Genomic DNA, 22398 nt, shown 5'->3' with positions numbered 1-22398 from the left:
AAAAAATCACATGCCACGTTACATTGGAATCACGATTCCACGCAAGTGGATTTAAAATAACTAATGAGCTTAACATTCATCAATGAACTGCACCTATTTAGTAAATATCCACTATCAAAAAAACTGAGAAAAAATAAAAAAAGGTGCAGCTGTGAAAATTTTCAATAAAAAAGGCGCAGTTAATAAATAACCCCCATGGAGCCAAAATCGCAGGACCCCCCCTCACAATACCCCACTGTTCCTATTCCAGCATGGTTCTTCACTACTCTCTAATTCCTTTTTAAGCCTCACCATGCAGGACCGCTCACGTAACCAGTTACTGGCCATAGTAGCTTGTCTCCACCAGTGATTCGCTGAGCAGACATTTCCTAGAGTTTACTGTGTGTTACGACAGGAGTAAGAAGTAGAGACCAGCAGGGATGTGGGCAGTTTAGACAACAGGAGTACCAGGGGTCTGTAAGGAGAGTACCACTATTGAGTTTTTTTAAACCCATACTGAGCCCTTTGCCATCAAGTTGCCCCTGTTTGATAAATGGTTTAAGATCTACTGGATGTAAAATGCCAAAAATTTTCCATACCAGTTAGTGACATTTTTATGTATATGGACATTAAAGTTGGTGCTATACGTATACTGATATATATATATTTTTTTTTACAATGTACTGTATCTACTGTGTACATTATATACTACTGGAATATTGTCCGTGTTTTAGTAGAAGACATAATAGGTATACATCAAAATCTATCAAATGTTGGATGTTTAAGGACTGTGGATAAGTCTGATAGCATATGTAAAAACAGTGGTAGTAATGAATTGTTCCAGAATATTACGGATATGACCCCAGCCAGCCAATGTACAAGCATATATGGCCTAACAAATTGAAAAGTGATTCTGATTAGATGGCTACCATATGTATAGTATACGTATAGCTGGAGGGCACATTGTAATTTGAGAGTAGACTTCCTTTGTAATCCAATTTATTAGTCATTTTTGTTGCATGTTTTAACAAACTGCCAGGTTTCCATTCTCCAACAGGCTGGTCTATTGTGCAATGTTAAGCCTTTCGTTCTTGTTGACAACCATGCATTTTCCAGTATAAAGCTGTCATAAAGACAAAGTAGACATAATGAACGTATTCTTTCAGAGCAGTTCATTATAGGAGCCGAAAGAATATCCTGCATATTTGCACTGTCAAGACACAGACTAAGCAACAGATTATCTTTGTTCCTTCCAAAGAGACGAGGCAAAGAATTTTAAAGTTGTAAAAGCGACCACTAAATGGCTTGTTTAAAGTCCCCAAGAGACTCAGACATCACGGTATCTTCAGAAATCCTTTATTTAACTAGATATAAAAGACAAGATATTGTCTACCACACTAGACAGGAAATGACTCCAGTGTTGAATGTGGAAGCAAAATCCATATTTTACAAAGTGAAAAAATAAATACCTCTAGGAATTTGAGGCTATACATCATCAATGTGCCATAAAAAAGTAGAGTAAATTTTCTAATTAGTTTTGACAAAATGTCTGTGCAAAGAAACAAAATGCATAAAGAACAAATTACTGCTACATTAAGGCAATAAGAAAGGTATATAAAGAACATCTTTCCATAAAGTGACAGTGTTCATTTTCCCAGCTTTATAATTGCAGGGTATTGCACCAAAATGGCCACCTTGGATTCCACTATATCTGTGTAGCAATGGTTTTCCCACTTGATGTGACAAAAGTCTGACTCATTAGAACTGAGTATTGTCCTTAGGTTATGTTCACAAACCAGAAACGACAGTGACAGATACTCATATTTGGCAGGAGCAGAGTTGTCAAAAATGCAGACACCATGGTGCAACCTGATGGACCAATTGTAAGTCAATAGGGTCCATTTGTTACTGCTGGTGTCCGCCATGTGATGGACCTGGAACTGCACTATAGTTTCAGTTCATGACAAAAACCACAATGGAAATTATGGAAATGTAAACAGACCCTTCGAGAATGAAAACTTATACACAGTGCTATACATGTACAGTGAACATCCTAGGTGACCATAATGCCCAGGTAATAAAGAACGTAAAGGAACAGGATAGTGAACAGAGTGCATAAGCTAAAAATACTATGCTTGTACACATACAAAAAGGACAAATACTGAACTGATTGTTTTAACAAAACGGACATCCCTTAAAATAAAAAGAAAAAAATCTACTATAGATATTTTAAACCAGCATGCACCCAATATTTTGTGCCCTTTGACCTATGATTCATTTGCTATACATCTCACATTTAAAATAAAAATTGTATAACCAGAGCACATAAAGCTATTTATTCATATATTAACCAAAAAAAGATAAAGGAGAAAAAAAATTCACAAAAAAAAAAAATTAGTCAGAACAGCTCCTAAACATAAGCTTTCTAATACTAATACTGATCTAGGCTGAGGCCCCACGTTTCTGAAACGCAGCTTTTTTGTTGCAAATTTTGCAGCGTTTTTTTGAGCCCAAGCCAAAAATGGCTACAAGAGGAATGGGAAATATATAGGAAATAGGAAATATATAGCCTTTTATACTTCTCTCTTCTGCTCAATCCACTCCTGGCCTTGGTTAAAAAAAAAGAAAAAAAAAAAGAAAAAAGCTGCGTTTCTGCAATGTGGGGCTTTAGCCTTGAAGGGATATCACTATAGCAATCAAATAAATAAAATATACAGAATGAGAATACATAAAACATAAGACAAATAAAAGTCTTTCAACCAAAAACGAACAACTAACGGATTGGCCAAGAACAAGGTGGCAGAGTAAAAGGATTGTAAATTAACCCCCCTCCCCCCAAATTTTTATTTTTTATTTTTTTGCACTTTTAGTCCCCTTTTCACTAAAACAAAAACTAAATTTAAAATAATTTATATGCCTAAAGATAAAACAAAGATGGATTCGAATCGCCATCTTTACTCAGCACACCTAGCCCTTTAAGAGTGTACCACCCACCTAAACAGTTCACAATTCACTAGGGTCTAGCAGCATCACTTTCCCCCCTTTCTCAGAAAGTTCACAAGTTTCTAGTGAATTAAGCTGTGACTCATGAGAAATTATGGTCACACCACTGAATAGATGACTGGTATACAAATATTCAGCTAAAAAAAAATCTAAGTACAAGTGGCAAGAAAATGGCGGAAACTTAAAAACCACCCATTTAAAACCCCTAAAACTTGACATCCACCATTGGAGTACATTTGGAACAGATCTGTGCTATGTTTGGCATAAACCAAAAGTGGATCACATAAAATAAAAGGTCTAACAGAAGGAAGGACTCGCCTATCCTTCTATCAAATCAGGTACAAGGTCAATTGAAAAATCCTTGTTGAGGGGCGTCTTCCAGCAGAAAGATGCATTTTATCTTCTCTCCTCTTTAGTTGTAGCAAATTCAATGGTTGTAGCATTTTGCGGTGTAGTTAATGATAATGTACATAGATACAGGTTTTTAAGTTAAAGTGTCCAAGGCAGAATTAAAGTATCTTCTTCTTATATAACAGTCAGATTTAACAAACTCGTGTGTGTTGGCAAATAAACGTGCTGAACGTGATCTACTGAAGCCCGGCAAACTGGACACAACTGTGAAGAAAGGAAAGAATTTCATTAGCACAACACACTTGGCCTAAACTTGTTCATTTTGCACTGTGGCTTAAAGGCAAATGCGTCCCTTTAAAAAAAAACTTCAGATTTTTCATAAGTCTAAACATGTCTTAAGTGTCTCACTTAACTCACATACATACAAATTATATTGCGTCTGTAAAGTCAAACTACAGAACAGATTTACTAATCCAGAGTAATACTTAGACAATATAAACTGATAGATTACAGAGGGCTGATATGCTGGATTATAAATCTGGTTTAGCTTTAGACTTTGTAGTCAAAGTTTATACCACCTACGAGTAGGTTCAGGCTGGAATTTTTTTCCTCCACTGCTTTCAGTTTCAAAACAGCACACCCCATTGTGGGCAATGGGGTCTCAGTTTCTCCGTAACCACTGTTGTAGAGGTCCAGCTCTCCGTCATTCGGTTCCCCAACGATGGAGAACCCAATGTTAGTGTGAACCTAGCTATTTTCCCCCACTGCACATTAAGTCTGACAGCAGCCAAGCGGAATGTAGGAGTGTGGCTTGGTGAATGGTAGTGCTGGCCACTAAGTGCCACATCTACATTCAGCCCGGCTGCAGTCAGGCTCAAGGAGCAGCAGGGAGAAAAAAAAAAAAAAAGCAAAACATTTTTCTGGGATCATGAGAGTCTTGGCCTTCAGAACCCCACTGATCAGCTTTTTATGTAATATCCTATGAAGTTTAGTACTTTTCTTGGGTTAACCTCATTAAGTAGAGCTACTCAAGACATATCTGAAGCAGGCTTCCCTATCCTACCGCCCAAGTATTGACTATAGCAGGGGTTAGCAACCCAGGCTCCTGTGGCAGGTTCAGCACCTCAGGCCTATTCACCCAGTATAGGGCACTCTCAGATGTTGCCCGAACACACCAGTGGCATTTGTTAATTTCAACAAGGTTTTATTTATTATTGGTTTATTCAACAAAAATACCAGGTTGTATGAGGGGCATTTTGTGCCCCCACAAAGCAGTCTTACTGCAAACAACTCTAGATCCTGTGTTCACTCATATTCATATCCAACAGATAAGGATCATCTTTGCGAACAAAGTCATGGACAAGGATCATGGAATGGAAGTTCAATCAACCAGTTAACTGGTTACTGTTATGGTATGTATTATATATTACGTTCATGTAGGGGGTCAACATCCTTAGAATTATTGAAAAGCCCATGAACTACTTCAGATTTGACTTTAAGAAAAAAAAAAAAAAAAAAAGTTTGTTGACCCCTAGACTACAGTGAAGAAACGGCTCATCATAGCTTGTGCTATGAAGAGTAGCTGCGTGGGATAGATCAGACCCCAGGACATTGATAACATAAATTTTTCGATTCTGATGAAACTCTTGGTTTTAAACTTTTTGCTCCGTTGGACTTCTCTCATTTTACTGGAACATTTAATGCAGCACATCTGACACAGCCATAAGGCCGCTTAACCATACTATAGTCAGCTTTGCGTTCAAAGTGAACAGTCTGTCCTTTCATTTATCTATTGTACAGTTCAGTATTTTACAGTAGTCAGTCGAGTAAAGAATAGAAAAAACCCCCAAAAAAACAAAAACACAAAAACCACAATACACACATGCTTCAAGTGGGAATTAATAACCGGTGACAATTGTTAATATAAGTGATTTAGCAGTTACCTGTAATTGGGTGGCACATCCCTCGCAGCACACCATATGCCCGCACGGGCAGAAGGCAGAATTAATTTCTTCTTCACAGCACACCATGCACAGCATGGCTTCTTTCAGTTTCCTCAGCTTCTCCTGCAGGGCTTTTGTTTGCTGACAGCTGAGACTCTCGCAGCTGTTACATTTAAGAGTACTTTCAGAGGTCTTGAGTGGGGAACCCTGCCCACTATGGTCACTCCTTGGGTACAGATCCATAATGCCAGCATTATATAAGGCTCGTCTTGCATGGTCATAAACCTCCTTTGATGTCCTTTTAATATCAAACACATACTTCTTGCCAACATTGATGTTATCATTTAAAAATAGTGATGCCAGATGTCCTTTAAGATCTCGGCTGTACTGCATCATAACAGCACTGGTAACCGTGTCACACCTGAAATACAAAAGAAACAAAAAAGTTACATACAATAATAAACTTTGCCCACCCAAAGTTAATGCTACTCCTAAAAGTTAAAAGAATCATTACATATGCACTGACAAACTCATCAGATTGTCCAGTCCCATGAAATATTGGCAAGACCCTCAATAAAGGGGGCCCGTTCAGTTAACTCCTGATCTGCAGCTAGCAAGCTGAGGAGACTGATACATAGATGTGTGGGAGAAGATTCAGTATAGTGTGATCTATTCCGTGAAACCCTTGCTCATTTTGGGCATAGGAGTCCAGTGGGCAGTCCTATCAGTGATTGACATAATTCCCTTTATGAGTGTACATCGATAGCTGGAAATCTCAGCAAGACTGAAATCCCCGGAATCTCTTTACTACATCTATCTACCACGATGATCTAAGACTAAATTAACCATAGAAAAGCTGAGATTTAACTGTATAGATTACATGTTATACTGAATCTTTCTTGCAAAGCTATATATCATCTACACTGAAACTGGCCCAGCCATCGCATGTTATTGCCAAGAAAAGTTGAGCTTGGCAAATGCTGCAGAACATGCCAGCCATATAAAAGGAATGGCTGATGCGGAAAAAACAAAAACAAAACAACATTCCACTCTGGTTAATTGAAGAGGGGTCCTGTGACCAGCGCCAACCTCTGATATCCATATGCCCCAGCAGATCTAAACCAACCAATCTTACAAGATAAATAATATAAAAACCACACGTTCAACCTGCTTAGTAATGAAGTTGATAACAGACTGAATATATTCACATCGCTCTGTCCACTAACCTGTAAAAGGCATGAGTCTCTGTTATCGCCCTGTAGAGACCGCTGGCTGCTCTGGTGCTGATCACTTTAAAAAGAAGAACCAGACTATTTCCAGACTCCTTGGTTATTGTCAAGTATACATTCTTTCCCGATTGTGTTGCCATTTGGATGACAGGATACGTAATCCTAATTTATATGGGATATACAAAAATGTAAATTAATAAGCAACAAATGCAAGAAATGAAGGTAGCACTCATAAAAAAACATATATTTACAAAGCTGCATGCCATCTTTGTTGCACAGCTTTCAGTTATATATAACCAGATATTTAGACAGATAGGACCTTTTTATATAGGTCTGTTTTGGAACAACATGGATTGACTTTCAAGGAAAATTGTTCCATCCTTACTCTATTCTCCTACCTGCCTAGTCAATGTCATCTATAATAGGTTGTCTGATGAAAAAGAATTAAATGGAGAGAGCGCACACAGAAACATTGGAATGAGACAACACAAAGAGATTCTCTGGTCCGGAGCCCAGGTTCACTGAATGGGAATGTATTAAGAGTTATATTTGCTCTAAAATTTTGTAACATTTGTAGTTTTTAATTTATTATATTTTATGTGCTACTTTTGAAAAAAATCTCAAGAAATTGTGATGGTTAGGTGGGAGGTCCTTATTGTCAGTCTACCAGATTTACTATAAAATTTACACCAAAAATTGGTGCAAATTACAAAGCAAATCTGTTGCTCATAGCGGGCATAGTTTTTCATTTTTGGCACATGGACAGGTAAACTGATATTGTCCTGAATACATTTGACTTTAGTTTAGTTCACTTTGGTTTCCATATGGCATGTATGAATGTCTCCTAGTGATTATAGTGGGCACTGTACTTCTATATTTCCACTGTAATGTCACAGCCAGCAGCTGGCCCCACATCAGTAACAATCTCTTCAGGACAGCCATAATACAGTCAAGTACACTGCCTGAACTTTCATCCAAATAACGACTTCCTCTTAACATTAGCAAGTCTGTTATTAAATAACAAGAATCTGTATAATAGCACAGCTAGCAGCCACACTTGTCCTAACAACATATGTCTTAAGAACTTTGTAACCCGTGTTCGGGACAAACACAATTGTTACTCAAGGCTCAGGCGTCAGTCAGTGACTGTATTGTTCTGTTCCAAAACAGGAAGCAAGTAAATGTCCACAAACACATGCTACAAGACACATGACGGCCAAACTTTTATTCTCAGTCGCACAATGGCTGGCATTAAACAGAATACCCACCTATTAATTGGGCTGAAGTCTTCTTTGCAAATAGAAACACCTTCAGGACCTATTCCTATTACAAGCTTTTGTCCTTCGGCATCTCGCACAGAATGCCACTCTACCCCATAGTTTTCCAACGTGGAGACGATCTGAAGAACCTGGTACTCTCCTGATGCCTGGCTTAGTCCTTCCAGACTTTTGTGCTTTTCAATAATACTGCAAGGTGACAAAAGAAGACAGGGCATTCACTTGGATGAACAGGCAAGAAGTATGACAAGAAGAAGATCTATGCTGCTGCTTGCTGACAAGGAAACTGGAACTAATCTGTAGTGCAGGCAGAGCCACGTAAAAAGCATGGCTGTGCATCCTCTGCTAATCTCCTCTCATAGACATCCTAAGCCCTGTTATTATGATCAGAAAATGGTCCGCTGCTTGCGCATATTGCTACAGCATAATCTTATTACAGGAAGGAGAGGGTTTTTTACAATATATGAATACAAGCTGCAAAGCCAACAAAGCTTAAGTCATATGGTTCCACATTTCCCTGCACTAGATTGTATATTCCTACAGCCCTCTTATTATTCAGGAAGCATTCTGTACTGCAGGTACTAGATGTACAGCTCATGTCTGAGATTAGCAGTGTACAGGGTGTAGGATCTGTTTTTAGAAAGATACTGGAATTCTGCACACTTTGCTCATTGACCGATGTGCACATGGATATCTCACCACACCCAAGGTTAGGGTGGCAAGTTGTTTAGGACAAAAACAATGTCCTACAGTAACACGTTTGCCATAGGAATGATTTCTAGTTCACATGAATTATGTAATAAGAACAGAACAAGTAGTCTAATTTTAACCTCTTGCGTCTACACCTTTCACATTCAGCTCATTATTATTAAGTGCCATCAAGTAGATTTTTTAGTTCTGAATTAATCATTGTTCAAGTAAATATACCACAGTATCTGCAATATAAAAATGATACCTGTTTGTGTAACCATTAAATGTCTAGGCAGACTGAAGGCGAAGACATAAAAAACCCTACTAGCATAAGTTCAGTTCACAATGGCATTTTATAGCAAGCTAGCATCCACATTTTGCTTCCATTCCGTGGAAGAGATTTGCATTGACTCCATGTACTGTTTTTCTTGTGTTTTTGTTGGGGGGGGGGGAGGCAAGAAAAAAAAAAAAAAAATTCAATTGTATAGCATAGAAATAAAATATTTATGCAAAAATACAATACGAAACAATATAGTGGTTAAAAAGACATAGGCCAGATGAAAAAACAGCCCTCAGCTAAAGACATAAACAGAGGTGGCTCCTCAACACTGGGGCTCTTTTTTTTGGGGGGACTATTGCCAACTTTCACCATGGCCACAGACAGACCTTTGCTGTCCGTAAGAATTGTTGTTATATTTAGGGTTTACTTTTTGCATGTCTCTGAGCCAGTCAGTCTAGGTATATACACTGTGTAGTAGGAAGTATTGCTATTAGAGCAATTTATATCAGCAATACAATGTTTTGTGTAACAGTCATTGACTTCTCATTTCTTTAATATACGGTGTGCCCTCTACACATTTTTTGTGGATCCTCTGCACATGCTTATACTGTGGTCAACACCTTAATATTAACTATTACATTTATAGTTTGATATTATACTATAGGAATGATTGCACATAATGCAGCTATTCCCATTTATGCATCTTTAATTGAGCGAAACTTTTTCATCTAGCCCATGTCTTTTTAACCATTTTGTATTATTGTGTATTGTATTTTTGAATTGAATAAATATTCTAAATTTTTGCTCTACAACAGAGTAGGTTTTTTTCTTCACCACTTTTTCTGGGCAGTTTAGGTGGTTTTGCGTGGTCACGTGTATATATGAGGAAGTTTTTGTGCCTATAAATGTTGGCACAAGCCCAAAGAAAATAAAGATTTCTTTAAAACATGTCAGATTGCAAACTTCCCAAGAGAAACAAAAGAATTGTAATACCTTTCTAATGTAGCAGTTTCAAGCTCCTTTGAACAGATATTCTGGTATCGGGCAGTATTCTGATTATAGTCTCCATATTCCAACTGGGCAAGAAGGGCACTCAGCTCCACAGCCTGCTCTGGGGTGCACTGCAGCCGACCAGCCAGGAGATCATCCTTTATGTGCAAGAAAAACATGTGCCTAGTGGAAAGAGAAAAGAAATGCATGAACACTGTAAACTAATCCTTGGCAATAGTGTCATGTTATTTCCTCAGTAACCTAAACAATTTAACTTTAAATTTAGATATCACAGAATGGGCAATGTTGTGTTCATTGCTGGAGTGAATTGAAAGACCAAAAAAAAAAAAAAAAAATCTCGAAAAATAAACATAATAGGAAATATTCAAATATTCTAGCACTATAGTTGTCCAGGTCCACATAAATAGGTCAGTAACAAAAAGAATAGAAATAAACTGGGTGTGCTTTAATATGTTTTATGAAGGCCTGTTAATGTGCTCCACATGTAGCGTACCCGGCACGTACTGTACAGTAACATAATGAGTTGGCTCATCGAGACACTATTTAGAGATAAAACAAAACGTGGGCAGGTACTAAAAATGTTAGACCTAGCTGCACATATTTCCGGTTGAGACACATATCTATTAATATAAAATACAAGAACATTACCCTTCCCAAAATGAGGATACGAAAGATGCGTGTTGTGTCATGGAAGGGAAAAAAACACACCTATAAAACGTAACGCTTGCATAACAAACCAATTAAGGAAACACAAAACAAACCGTACATCATATTAAAGACTGACCAAAATACAAGAATCAGATGGTAACGCTCATGTACCTTAGGACACGTGCCTTCAGATTATTGCAGACTGAAGAAAGCAACACAAACAGTCACTTCAATACAACATACAAGTAAAGGAGCTTCACGTGTCAAATCATGGCAGCGCCATATACATAAGCTCATGGATCACTGCAACCACCAAATACATAAGAGAGACCATGATACAAGGCAATCTCTTCTATTATAGGTTTATTCCAAAGCTAAAGGAAAAAGCAGATATGAAGGTTCACTATGTCACCAACGTCAGAAAAGTATACTACATGTTTGGCGTACAGGTTGAGAGCTTTGTGAACTGAGTCCTACCAATATGTTCTACTAAGTAAACCTGCATGTAGGAAACCAGGACAGACTAAAAATAATGCCATCTCTCATCGGTACATTGTGCGTCAATGCAGATTTCAGAACAAATAAAAAAAAATCTGAGATAACAGTAATGAGGGCGATAACTGCGCCTTATAAATTAGAATAAATCTCCTGTATATTTTATCACCGTCTAGCCTATGAGAACATCTTCGAGGATGGATACGCTTTGTTCTCAATACATTTGGGTAAACAAGTCCTTGTTCCCGCTTTATCAAAGGATGGCAGAGCATTATCGTACCTTTTTATATTTCCTGACAGACGAATGAAAAGCACAGCATGCCGCTCTATTGATCTATATGGAAACCTGTCAAAAATTGATGAAAAATGCCTCCTGACAAGACCCATGCTCATAGATGGCATCCTTGTTTTTATAAAGCAACACCAGGGAATGGAGACATCCATACCCTGATTGTGTAGTGTGAACTGTGCTGTCATGCACATGGCAGCATCATCCATCATTTTTTTCTTAAGATCTGTAATATTTTCCATAACCTGTTGCACACAGCACAGTTTCCCTTTATCACAGATCCATACAAAGTCTGAATAGCAAAAAAAAAAATAAAAAATAAAAAGTGCAATGTTATATTAGGCTATGTACACATCTGCACCTCTGTCCCAGATTCACAAAATAGCACAGTATGCAGCACAATTTTCACTGGAATGGCCTGTCACCCCCGTTACTCAACTATGGAGAAGGTGTACTAAAATCTAACTTATCTGATATGCATTAAAAAGAAAAAAAGATAACTCAAGCAGCCCTGTGAAGTCCGGAACAATTTTGACTGGAGTGGGGTAGGGGGTGGAGAGTTACCAAACAGTCAGCTTATAGATGCTTTATGCTCCTATTGTTTGATAGGTTTATTTCTTTGTCACATTGTAATGTCTCATATTGTCTGTTCACGTGTCCTCTGATTTGTAAAGTGCTACGGAATACGTTGGCGCTATATAAAGTTTATTATTATCTATGGCAAAATCAGGATTCTGGCATACATTTGCTAGATGTAGTTCATGTACAGTCAATAGGATATCAGTTTCCATATTTATAAAGGTAGAAAACGACGAAAGAAACTACAGTACTAAGCAGAGGCCACAATCCTGGGAGGAGGAAGACGGCCGCGCACCTGGTGTTCTCTAGTTACAAACCTCATTGTGTGGCAACCTTTCCCCTACTTACACTGAACATCAGCTTTCTATGTGCAATCCGCAGCCGTACACACAGCAAACATCCAGACTAGAGATGGACAAACCACCAAATAGTGGCCCCCATCACTACCAGATTATCAGGGCACCTCTCTACACTGACCATACAGCAAGGAGAGACATCTGTAGCCCAGCAGTAAGACTTCTAGGCATTTTTATATCATATCATACGATAATAGGGGAATATTTTGGAGACAGCCCAGGTAACCTTCTCTTTCAGCTCAAACAATCATTTTGCCTATTTATACACAGTAAAGAAATTGCAAGAAGTAATTTACACAGTCAAGGAGGCTGTCCAGTTCCTATTCTTAGTCTTTAATACTGCTGCTACAGGACACAAACAGCGAGTACTCGTCTCTCTACAGAACTCCGTTTTCCCCCCGCCAGCAGCTCTGTTCATTTATATACAGACCCCATGCAGTTTGAGTGAGGGGAGTGCGGCAGCCAGTCACAGGTGAGTACTTGTTTATACTCCCGGTAGCAGCAGTATTAGGCGAGGCAGCAAAAAAAGCACTGAAACGCATCGCGGTTCTTCCCACAGCACTTTTGAGAAAAAGTTTGCAGAGTTTTCCTCTGTAGACTTTCTGCTTCAATTACACCTACAGGAAAACAGTCAGCGTTTCCGTAGATATAATTGACATGCTGTGATTTCCGAAACCGCAATGGTGTGGGAAATCGCCGAGTGTTAGCAGCACATATTTTAATGTAAAGTGGGGATTGGATCTGCTAGAATCCCATGTCCACTTTGGAGTTAGTGTAAAGTACTGCTTTTTTTCCCCCCGCTGCATTTACATCATGTGGGTGTGTTTTGCTATGTGGGGCCTTAGCCTAAAAAACATACAAATGAGGCTTAAAGGTGTTGTCCCATCACAAGGATCCTATCTATACTGCTTGTTAATGTGGATTTAAGACTTTTCCTAAATACACTGCTTCAGCAAAACTGCTTTGTTTGTCCACTATCTTACTTTATTCACTTAATTGTTGACACCGAGTTTCTATGGCCCTTGGGATTATCTGCTCAAATGTCAAGTGACATAGCTGCCTGCTCTCAGGGGGGAAGGAGGAGGGGCTAAGTGCACGGGAGCGAGCCTGTGTCTGTAGCTGTTCCTGTGTCTGTGTCCTGTGACCTAGCTTCCTGCTCTCAGATAAAGGAGGGGGGAAATGAGTGCTGCTTTCTTATATAAAACAGGTTAAATCCTAGTGGGCTAAAGGACCTGGTCCCTCTGCTCACTAAGATTTAGCTTTCTTATATAGAGCAGGCTAAAAGCTAGTGGATAGAAGGACCTGTTCCCTTAGCCCACTAGGATTTAGCCGACTCTATATAGAACAAGCTAAATCCAAGTATTATAGGACCTTTGATGACATCACAGGCCCTTCAGCCGTCCCATAGGGACACGCTTATGTGGTGGGCAGAGCTACACACTAACTTAGGGGCGGAGCTAAACTGGAGGTAGTCGGAAAGTATGGCTTTGCATATGAAACCCCGCCTACCAATTTAAGTCGAAAACCAGGAAGAAAGAAGTATTTGCAGCAGCGAAGACTGGTGAGCAAGGGACATGGGAATACCCCTTTAAGAGCAATGAGCACGTGTCAGACCTTCAGGACCGGAGTGCCATCAGGAAAGAGGAGAAGTTGCATCTGTTGTTTATGGTATAATCAAACAGTTGGGTGCAGTTAAAACTACATCAAAACCGCACAGGGGAGGAACAAAAAAAAAAAAAAAAAAAACACAACTGGTTTTAACTGAAGTCAGCCTGACTTTCTGAATATATCCCCCCTATGCTTTCTCTCCCTTTAAAATCCACAGCTGGGTTTTGCTTCAAAACTGCTTCAGAAAACCTGTACAAACACTGTTTACAGACACCCTACCAAAACACAGAGTGCCTGCATGTGATACTATCAAGGGAAATTCACTATGGAGTATAAATCCTGACCTCTAAGGTACAACAAACAAGCTGTAAACTGGTTTGCAAAAAGAGGAAGAAAGGCAGCGACTGCAGCTTCTGCATAGAAACAAGCAGCTCTGGCCAACCAGGGAGTTTCCTATTACACCAATCTATATTCTACATCTCCTGCCAACATCTCTTAGCCGAGTTTACTATGAGTCAATGACCCACTGTTACCCAATGTCATCATATTACAGTCATGCGACTTCCTCTTAATGAGAAATATTTATCCGTAGTAAATTATACTGTATGCTTCCATGGAGGCCAAGGCAAAAGATTATGCAGTGTGTAGGTGTAACAGTAGGCCAGACATAGTGTGTTACATGACTGCGACTGGATTAGAGGATTCTTTAGGTTTACTTCATGCTCTTTTATTACGCCCTATTCAAACAATACAATTTTGGGCCATTGACAAAATTGACTGTAGACAAACTGGTAGTAGTGCACGAAAAATTAGTCTGAAAATCAGCTCAATTAATTATTATGAACTTGATCACATGGATTATATCAATTGTGTATCTGCCATTGGCTCAATGATATGACACTACCTGTACACTGTCCAATCAGGATTGCTGATATGCGAATAATTGAACCGAAACTAAATTCTATAGTATGGGGTCGTAAATATATAGTGGCAAAGCATATAAAATGGGAAGTGACCTCAAATGATCGTTCATAAAATATAATCAAAGTAAAATGTTCCGTTTTGGCTAAAGCACCATGTTGTGGAAAAGCTGCTTCTTTTGTTACAAATTTTGCTGAGGTTTTTTGAGCCAAAACTAGGAGAATGGATCGAGCAGAAGGACAAAGTATACTTTGCTTCCTAGGCATTTCCCATTCTGTAGCCACTTCTAGGTTTGGCTCAAAAAAACGCAGAAAAATCTGAAGGAAAAAAAAAAAAAAAAAGTGTTCCTGCAACGTGGGGTCTTAGCCATATTATGAAGCAGCCCTAAAAAACAAAAACTGCAGAACGTACTTTCAGATGACATGGACTTGGAGACTACAGGCTATCTCCATACAACCTCAATACACATATGAATAAAACTAGCTGTTTGTTGCAGATGATTTTTCATACATTCACGTTTACATGTCCTTAGAAAGGTTTCCAACAGCTGTCCCAGCCATCACTTGTTATATGTAGTGGAACATGGCAGAAAATGTTCAGTTTCTTGCGTTACCACCACAAAAGAAAGAAGCTTTATTATACTCTTATCACTGCAGTAATAACATACCCAACTCAGTGATTTGCTGCAGTGGCCACGTGGAGAATTCAGTGACTGACACTGTAGACCCGTGATGGCGAACCTAAAGGTGTTTCTCTGTGGGCACCCATCTGTGGAACAGATTATACTGTGTGGTGACCACTGGGAAGCAGATTGGACTGTGTGGGGGCCACTGTGGAGCAGATTGTACTGTGTGGGGGCCACTGTGGAGCAGATTGTACTGTGTGGGGGTCACTGTGGAGCAGATTGTAATAAGCAATATGTAACTGTAAATGATTGTAATAAGTAAGGGACCCTTTACTATTTATATCACACAGTATCTGTTTTATAGCAGACGTGATATTATTACAAGTCATAATAACATTGCACGGCCCTATAAAACAGATCTGTACGATGATAATAGTGAACATTAATTGTTCAAAATTCTAGCAAATGCAGAACAAAGTTGTTTGCATAACAAAGCTCTGTAAAGCCCATTCACACGTCCATATTTTGCCGGTCCAGAATTGTCCACAATTCTGGATTTGCACAGTATTAAGGTTAAATTGCCATATTGGCACTTTGTGATAATTTAGTGGGTTTTGGGTTGCAGATTGGGCACTTGGTCTCTAAAAGGTTCACCATCACTGCTGTAGACTCTCTGGTTAATAGGGAGGGTCCTAAATGATCATACCCTGTTCTATCAACACAGTATACAATGACAGGGTATTACAAAGAGGTTTTTTTTAACCACATAATACCATCAGTTGTACAGAGATAGGTTAACAGAATGCTTTAAAATGGAAAAAAAAACTGTATACATAACAGAAAAATTCTGTTTGGTACAAAATATTAAACACATCTAAAAATGCCTATCCACTTGCCTCAACAGTTTACACCAATCTATTAACCGGTATCTGCACAACACACTCTGAAATCCTCTGACAACACTAATAAATTATTCACCAATACCGTGCTGTACCTACGCACAACATACAAGGGTATTAAAAAAACAGGCTGTCAACATCGTAACAAGAAGCAGCCACTAAGGACAGTGGTTTTCACAATGCAAAACTCCAACACGACATCTGCATGGCTCCAAACATTTACGCTTTTACATATCTGAACTGTACTTCCTGAAAAAAAAAAAAAAAAAAAACTCACAGCCTTATCCGGCACCCAGAACTGGAAAAAAGCTGAGCCAGTTAAAGAGGGAGGGAGTTTCCTGCTCGGCTGTACTTGCGGTATTGTATGACCTATAATAACACAGTCTGCTATGCGAGGTTACTACAGGGCAGACTCGAAACGAGTGAGGTTAACCAGAGCCACTTTACTTCCCTATACACTAAAGTCATAGAAAGACAACGTAAAGGTTTAAACACATAAAGGTGCTTGCTCTTTGTTTTGAAGTCTTACTCTATATTATCCTTGGCTTGAAGTTTCACTAGTTTCTGATCAGAAAATTCTAGATATTGACTGTGAAGGCGAAGTATTACTACAAAACATGATTGTTATGTAGCAGACACCACTATCTAGTAGTGTGTGGTCATCTAAGATGTCTGGTTCTAACTAAACACTGTTGGAAAATGTGCTGTAACATGGTGCATCTGTATGCATCTCAGCACAACTCCTTAAGGTCATTTATTCTGACTTGTTAGACAAGTGGGTGTATTTATTAACTCTCTCTAACAGAGTTTTCTAAGCCATGTCACCCATTAGGGAACTAGTAGCAGCTTAACAGCCATAAATATTACAGTAGAAAACCAATGGCCGTTTTCTTTCTTCTATAGATCACTATTGTACCTGGTCTGCTCCTGAAGAATAAGATGGGGCTCCACAAAGAACTTGACTCGGAGCTTCAACCTGAAGGGGCTCAGCCCGTCCATCTGCTGGGATATTCGGTTTCGCAGATTCAGCCACAGACTTTCTCCTTTACTTCCACTGAACTGTAACCCAAAGTAATCCTCTTCAATAATACCGAGCCGTTCGCAAACCTAAAAAATAAAAAAAATAAATAAAAAGTCAGTAATTTCCAAACGCAAATAAAAATCCCAATAAAGTCACGTTTGTAAAACCACCATTGTATAGTCTTAGATCAGAAACCTCTGAACAACAGAACTCATTTTACTCCACAGTAATATAAAGTCAGCACCAAGTACATACATTTCTTCTGCATCTATATTATAGACAGAACCAAGTGTTACTCCATTTTGATGGGGCCCCTAATACCAGCTACAAATATAACAGCCCACCCCCCTCACAACTCTGAAAAACCAGAATAGACACTTTGCTTATCGTAAGCCCTGAACAGACATGTTGGCTCATGTTCAACCACTGAGCGAGCGAACAAATACACTCAGAACAAATTCTTGTTGCACTCTGCTAACACAAAGGTACGAATGACAGGAGTATTTCAAGTCAATAACATCCAATATATACCTGACCGCTCGGATAACCCAGTGAAATCCGAAAGACTGTTTACCCTGGAATACGCTGTATTATCTAGCTCCATAATTCACTCTAATACAAAGCACTATTTGCTAAAGCTGGATTTACCCTATAAGGGGCACGATTTATAAATATTCAGTATGTGGGCTGCTTAAAGTGTGCGTCATAGGACAAAGATTGCCATAAAGTCAGCTCTTTACTGTATAAGCAAGTTACCCAAAATGAAAGGAATGGGATAAGAGGATTTCTACACGTAAGTAGCCATACTACACACCTCGGGCAATTCTAACTTTGTGGTCAGGCCGCCCTTTCCGGATTCTCATTCACATATTAAAAGCAGATCCTAAATATTTCTAAAGAAAGTATCCAGGTTTCTCTATATATTGTAGTCAGCAAGTATCCAGATACATGGAGACTATTCCTCTTGCTGGTGCTCATAGACTCATACACTGCGCAGACAATGGCTATGAATACATATAATCCGAGTTGATATTCTAGACACTGACAGCTGTTTGTTAAGAAACAATTGCTGTTTTATTGTGTATTAATTCTGCTACAGTAACAGCTATGAAAAGGCAGCTTTCACTCCTAGAATACATCGTAGTCCTTCATGTACAGTACCGCCGCTAGGAGAAGAAGAGAGCCATTATTAATGTGCGGGGGTCCAATTAACCAATAATGGAGCCCTGGTTAACAATAGCGTAAGAGTTGTAATGTGGATATAGGAATTAAAGTATGGCCTTGTAATGGAGCCAAACTGGCGGTATATATCAGTGTACACAACCCGCCAAGTGTAGAACGGAGCCTGATAGCTGGAGACAAAGTAAAACGTTCCAGCTCCACACTCTAGATAGGTTAAAATAGATATGAACTCTAGTAACCCTCATAGCAGTTCTCGGGCCCTTAAGAGGAGTCAGCAGTGAGCTGGAATGTTGGAGCTGCAGAAAATTCTGACGCAAGAATGAATCACATTAAAAAAATAAAATACAACAACAAGATTTTAAGTGCGATTGTAGAAAAGTTCATTTCATATAAACAGTAGTCAGAGCTTAACACTGCCACCTACATAAGCTCTGGAAACCTAAAGACTTAATACCATTCCATAGCTCTGATCTTAAAGTGACCATAGATGATCCAACTGGCCAGAGGGACAATTTGGGAATCTGTGGTAGTAAAATAGTAAGGTCAGTAAATGTTTGTGGCATGATAGAGATTGTCACCAATATAATTAAGCTGGCCTTTTTCATAATGGGTTCCCATACTAAAGAACATTCATCTGACAGCTATTCCTCCCAATCTCTACACATACTTGCATCCTCTGTTCTGCCAAGTGTGCACATGTTCTATATGGGGAAAAGCCACTGTCAGAAACCTCTCTTGAATACTGGGTCAACCAATATAAGTCTGTCTCCTACCGGGGGCTTTGCAGCTGCCATAAAACTATTATGACATGCCTTGAAGATGCTGGGAGATGTAGTTTTGCAACAATTATTGAACCTAAGGTTGAAGGCTACTGATTCACATAGTTTGGATTATGTTTGCGTCTGTGTTGAAAGATCATTTCCAAGACTGCAATAGATACCATTATATTTGTCAGAAATAGAGCAGCACTGTTTTTTCTCTTAAAGTACTGGACGCCATGCTGAGTGATCCTTACTTTACTTGTCAGAACTTCTGTACAATTGTGCCCAGACATTTGTGCCTTTATCAGTCAATAAGATCTGGTGTCTCTAGAGTTTGCTAGACAGCAGATCACAACCTGTAACTAACTGTTCCAAAACTGCAACTCCCAGCATGTGCCTGCCAGAGCATGTTAGGAGTTGAAGTTGGAAATTATAGCTGAGTTGCCAATGGTTCTAGATTGCTCAAAGACCTACATATAACAAGTCACAGTTTCCAAGACTTCTTTGCAGTGCTGTGATCTTCTAACACACATGAAAGCACAAAATAAACATTGCATGAAGTAAGATGTGTACACAGCAATAGTAAACATCTATAGGGTATACATTAACATCTAGGAGGAACAGAGCACTTACAAGACTATACCCAATATACAGTCAGGTGTTCACTGTACAATTCAAGGTGTGCGTTATTTTCTGGTATACAGGCAGGTGTGCACACTGCTATCCCGTATACGGGTAGACTAGTGCACTGCTATCCCGTATACGGGTAGACTAGTGCACTGCTATCCCGTATACGGGTAGACTAGTGCACTGCTATCCCGTATACGGGTAGACTAGTGCCCTGCTATCCCGTATACGGGTAGACTAGTGCCCTGCTATCCCGTATACGGGCAGACTAGTGCACTGCTATCCCGTATGCAGGTAGACTAGTGCACTGCTATCCCGTATGCAGGTAGACTAGTGCACTGCTATCCCGTATACAGGTAGACTAGTGCACTGCTAGCCCGTATACAGGTAGACTAGTGCACTGCTAACCCGTATACAGGTAGACTAGTGCACTGCTAGCCCGTATACAGGTAGACTAGTGCACTGCTAGCCCGTATACAGGTAGACTAGTGCACTGCTAGCCCGTATACAGGTAGACTAGTGCACTGCTATATACAGGCAGGTGTGCACACTACTAATCTGGCATGCAGGCAGGAATGTACATTAGTCTCACATAGTAAATAGCAATGTAAATAAGTCACCAGCCTGTGCCCAATATCTACCATGTAGTAAACCAGTGATGCCAGCATATATATAAGCACTGTAACAGAATACAGCTGTTGATTCAGGGCCAGCAACAACCTGCCAGGTGTGTACCAGGGTCTGCTGTGTCTGCAGGGCTAATGATCCCCAGGATACACCGACATATGACATAGTAAAATGCCCGGGCACAGGTGAGGAGTGCCCGCCGCTGTGCCAGGCTGTCTGCTTAGCAGCAGAGGGGGGGCTGCTACGTGGGCAGAAAGAGGTCAACAAAACAGATTGCTGAGAAGTAGAAGAATCCCCCATCCCATGATCCCAGACTAGTGTACCTGATTGAGGCAGTCCTCCCCATTAGCCTTGGCATCCACCACCACCTCCATGACCACCGAGTCCGGTCTCGTCACATAGAACAGCATGGCAGCACTGAGGAAGCCTTCTCCCAATAGATACAAGTATAAAGGAGCTGCTGAGCCCTCTCCTCCTGTGTACGAGCGGCCTGTGTCCTAGCCGGGCACCCCCTATGGGTACGTGCATGTAGATGAGGGAGCGCAGGAAGGCGCCTGCTGGCAGCAGCCTCCTCACAAGGGAATGGAGAGTCCGAGCAGTACGTCCCCGTCTGCCTGGCACATAAGCCCGCCCATCATCCAGTCTAAGCCACGCCCTCCCCAAGTATAAGCCACACCCACCAACACTTATTGGTTCATTGGCAGCTGTCCTAGTGCCGAGGCTTGCAGGACATGCGCATTGGTTCAAACTGAAGCCAGGCGCTGAGAGGGCAGCACGGGAAGTGATTGCATGTACAGTAGCATCTAGTAGTTTATACCAACGCTTCTTGGCTGAAAAGTGATTGAAGACACCTAGTGGTCAAAGTGTGATTATACAGGTACAAGAGCTAGTGAACAGAATAAACAGTGTCATGTCAAGATCAGGTCTATTACATATATACAGCCACCACTGGGATGTTAATGACTGAATACACTATGGTATCATCCCTGTGTATCTATCAGTCAAAATCCTTTAATGGGATTGTCCGTGATATGGTCTAATCAAGCTAGGGTGGGTGAAAAACAAAAAAAATCACATGTCCATTGCTCCAGTGTCTGCTGCAGCTGTTCGTTCAGAAACGCGCAGTGCCATCGCTGCCAGAAGTCCTGCGCTGCACGTGACCGCCGAGGCTAATCAGTGGCCTCAGTGGTGGCGAGAAAAGATCCTCTGACCGCTCTTCACTGGATCCGAAAATTATAGCACAAGTGTCTAAAAAGCACAGTTTTTGCAAGTTATAATATGATGGTATACCACTACAGATTGACCATTGGAGATATGATCAGTGGGGGTCTAACTTCTGGGACCCCACCAATCCTGAGACTGATGCTCCACCGTTGATTCAGTGCAATGACCCCTTTACTTTTTCGCTGCATAATGGCATTTCCAGCTGCGCTGCCGTACAGGGACCTGCAGCATGGTGCCATTCACTGGCCGGCGCACTTCTGTGCAGCAAAAAATGTTGCCCTTGATCAGATTCAAACCAATGACTCCAGCATTGTAAGGCAACAGTGACGAACAGATGAAACGTCCGTAACCAACCATGAAGTGGTCCATGTGGTCCCAGGAAGAAAGGGGAAGCAGTGAAGAGATTGAGATAGGTTGGTATAATCTAGTATAGGGTGTGCAAAATGCAGAGGTCTGAGTGGGAGGTAAGGGTTAGTATAGTACAGTACAGGGTCTGTTACATAGGCTAAGTGTAAAATTAAAGGGCTTGTCCGGGATAACCAGAAAGCCTCATGATTGGAACTTGATTAGGGCTATTTATCCACCATCCGGATTATTCTGTGTTGCAACTGTTCATCAATTTTTCTCTTCTGTACACGTCCAGGGAGATTAGCTACAGTGCCATGGGTTGTAAACTTTTTAATTATGTTTTTCATTGTGGACAAAGGAACATCAAGATCTCTGGAGATATAACCTTGGGAGTGTTGATATTTTTCTATCATTTAGGTTCTCAA

The 22398-nt window shown here is 40.1% G+C and overlaps 2 protein-coding genes across 2 annotated transcripts in view; one reads left to right on the top strand and one right to left on the bottom strand.

Moving 5' to 3' along the window:
* ATXN1 (ataxin 1) overlaps window positions 1-22398 on the top strand; it is a 491098-nt gene that overhangs the window by 375602 nt on the left and 93098 nt on the right. The window lies entirely within an intron of this gene.
* On the bottom strand, window positions 1326-21013 carry MYLIP (myosin regulatory light chain interacting protein). The gene is made up of 7 exons (XM_075270810.1): window positions 20725-21013; window positions 17100-17290; window positions 9746-9925; window positions 7774-7971; window positions 6503-6667; window positions 5277-5697; window positions 1326-3597 (listed from the first exon to the last, which is right to left on the bottom strand). Exons 1-7 carry the CDS (start codon window positions 20809-20811, stop codon window positions 3508-3510), a joined length of 1332 nt encoding a protein of 443 aa, XP_075126911.1. The 5' UTR covers window positions 20812-21013; the 3' UTR covers window positions 1326-3507.

The sequence above is a fragment of the Leptodactylus fuscus genome, chromosome 4, assembly GCF_031893055.1.
Source record: "Leptodactylus fuscus isolate aLepFus1 chromosome 4, aLepFus1.hap2, whole genome shotgun sequence".
Taxonomy (NCBI): Eukaryota; Metazoa; Chordata; class Amphibia; order Anura; family Leptodactylidae; genus Leptodactylus; species Leptodactylus fuscus.
Note: the sequence above shows the minus strand (reverse complement) of the source record. Positions and strands in the feature narration are given on the sequence as shown.

Excerpts from the sequence above, each read along its gene's own strand:
- MYLIP (XM_075270810.1), bottom strand. The coding sequence starts at position 20,811 with ATGCTGTTCTATGTGACGAGACCGGACTCGGTGGTCATGGAGGTGGTG. Across the intron at positions 17,291-20,724 it reads GGGAGGACTGCCTCAATCAG|GTTTGCGAACGGCTCGGTAT; the intron begins GTACACTAGTCT and ends TTTATTTTTTAG. Across the intron at positions 6,668-7,773 it reads GACTTCAGCCCAATTAATAG|GATTACGTATCCTGTCATCC; the intron begins GTGGGTATTCTG and ends CATATAAATTAG.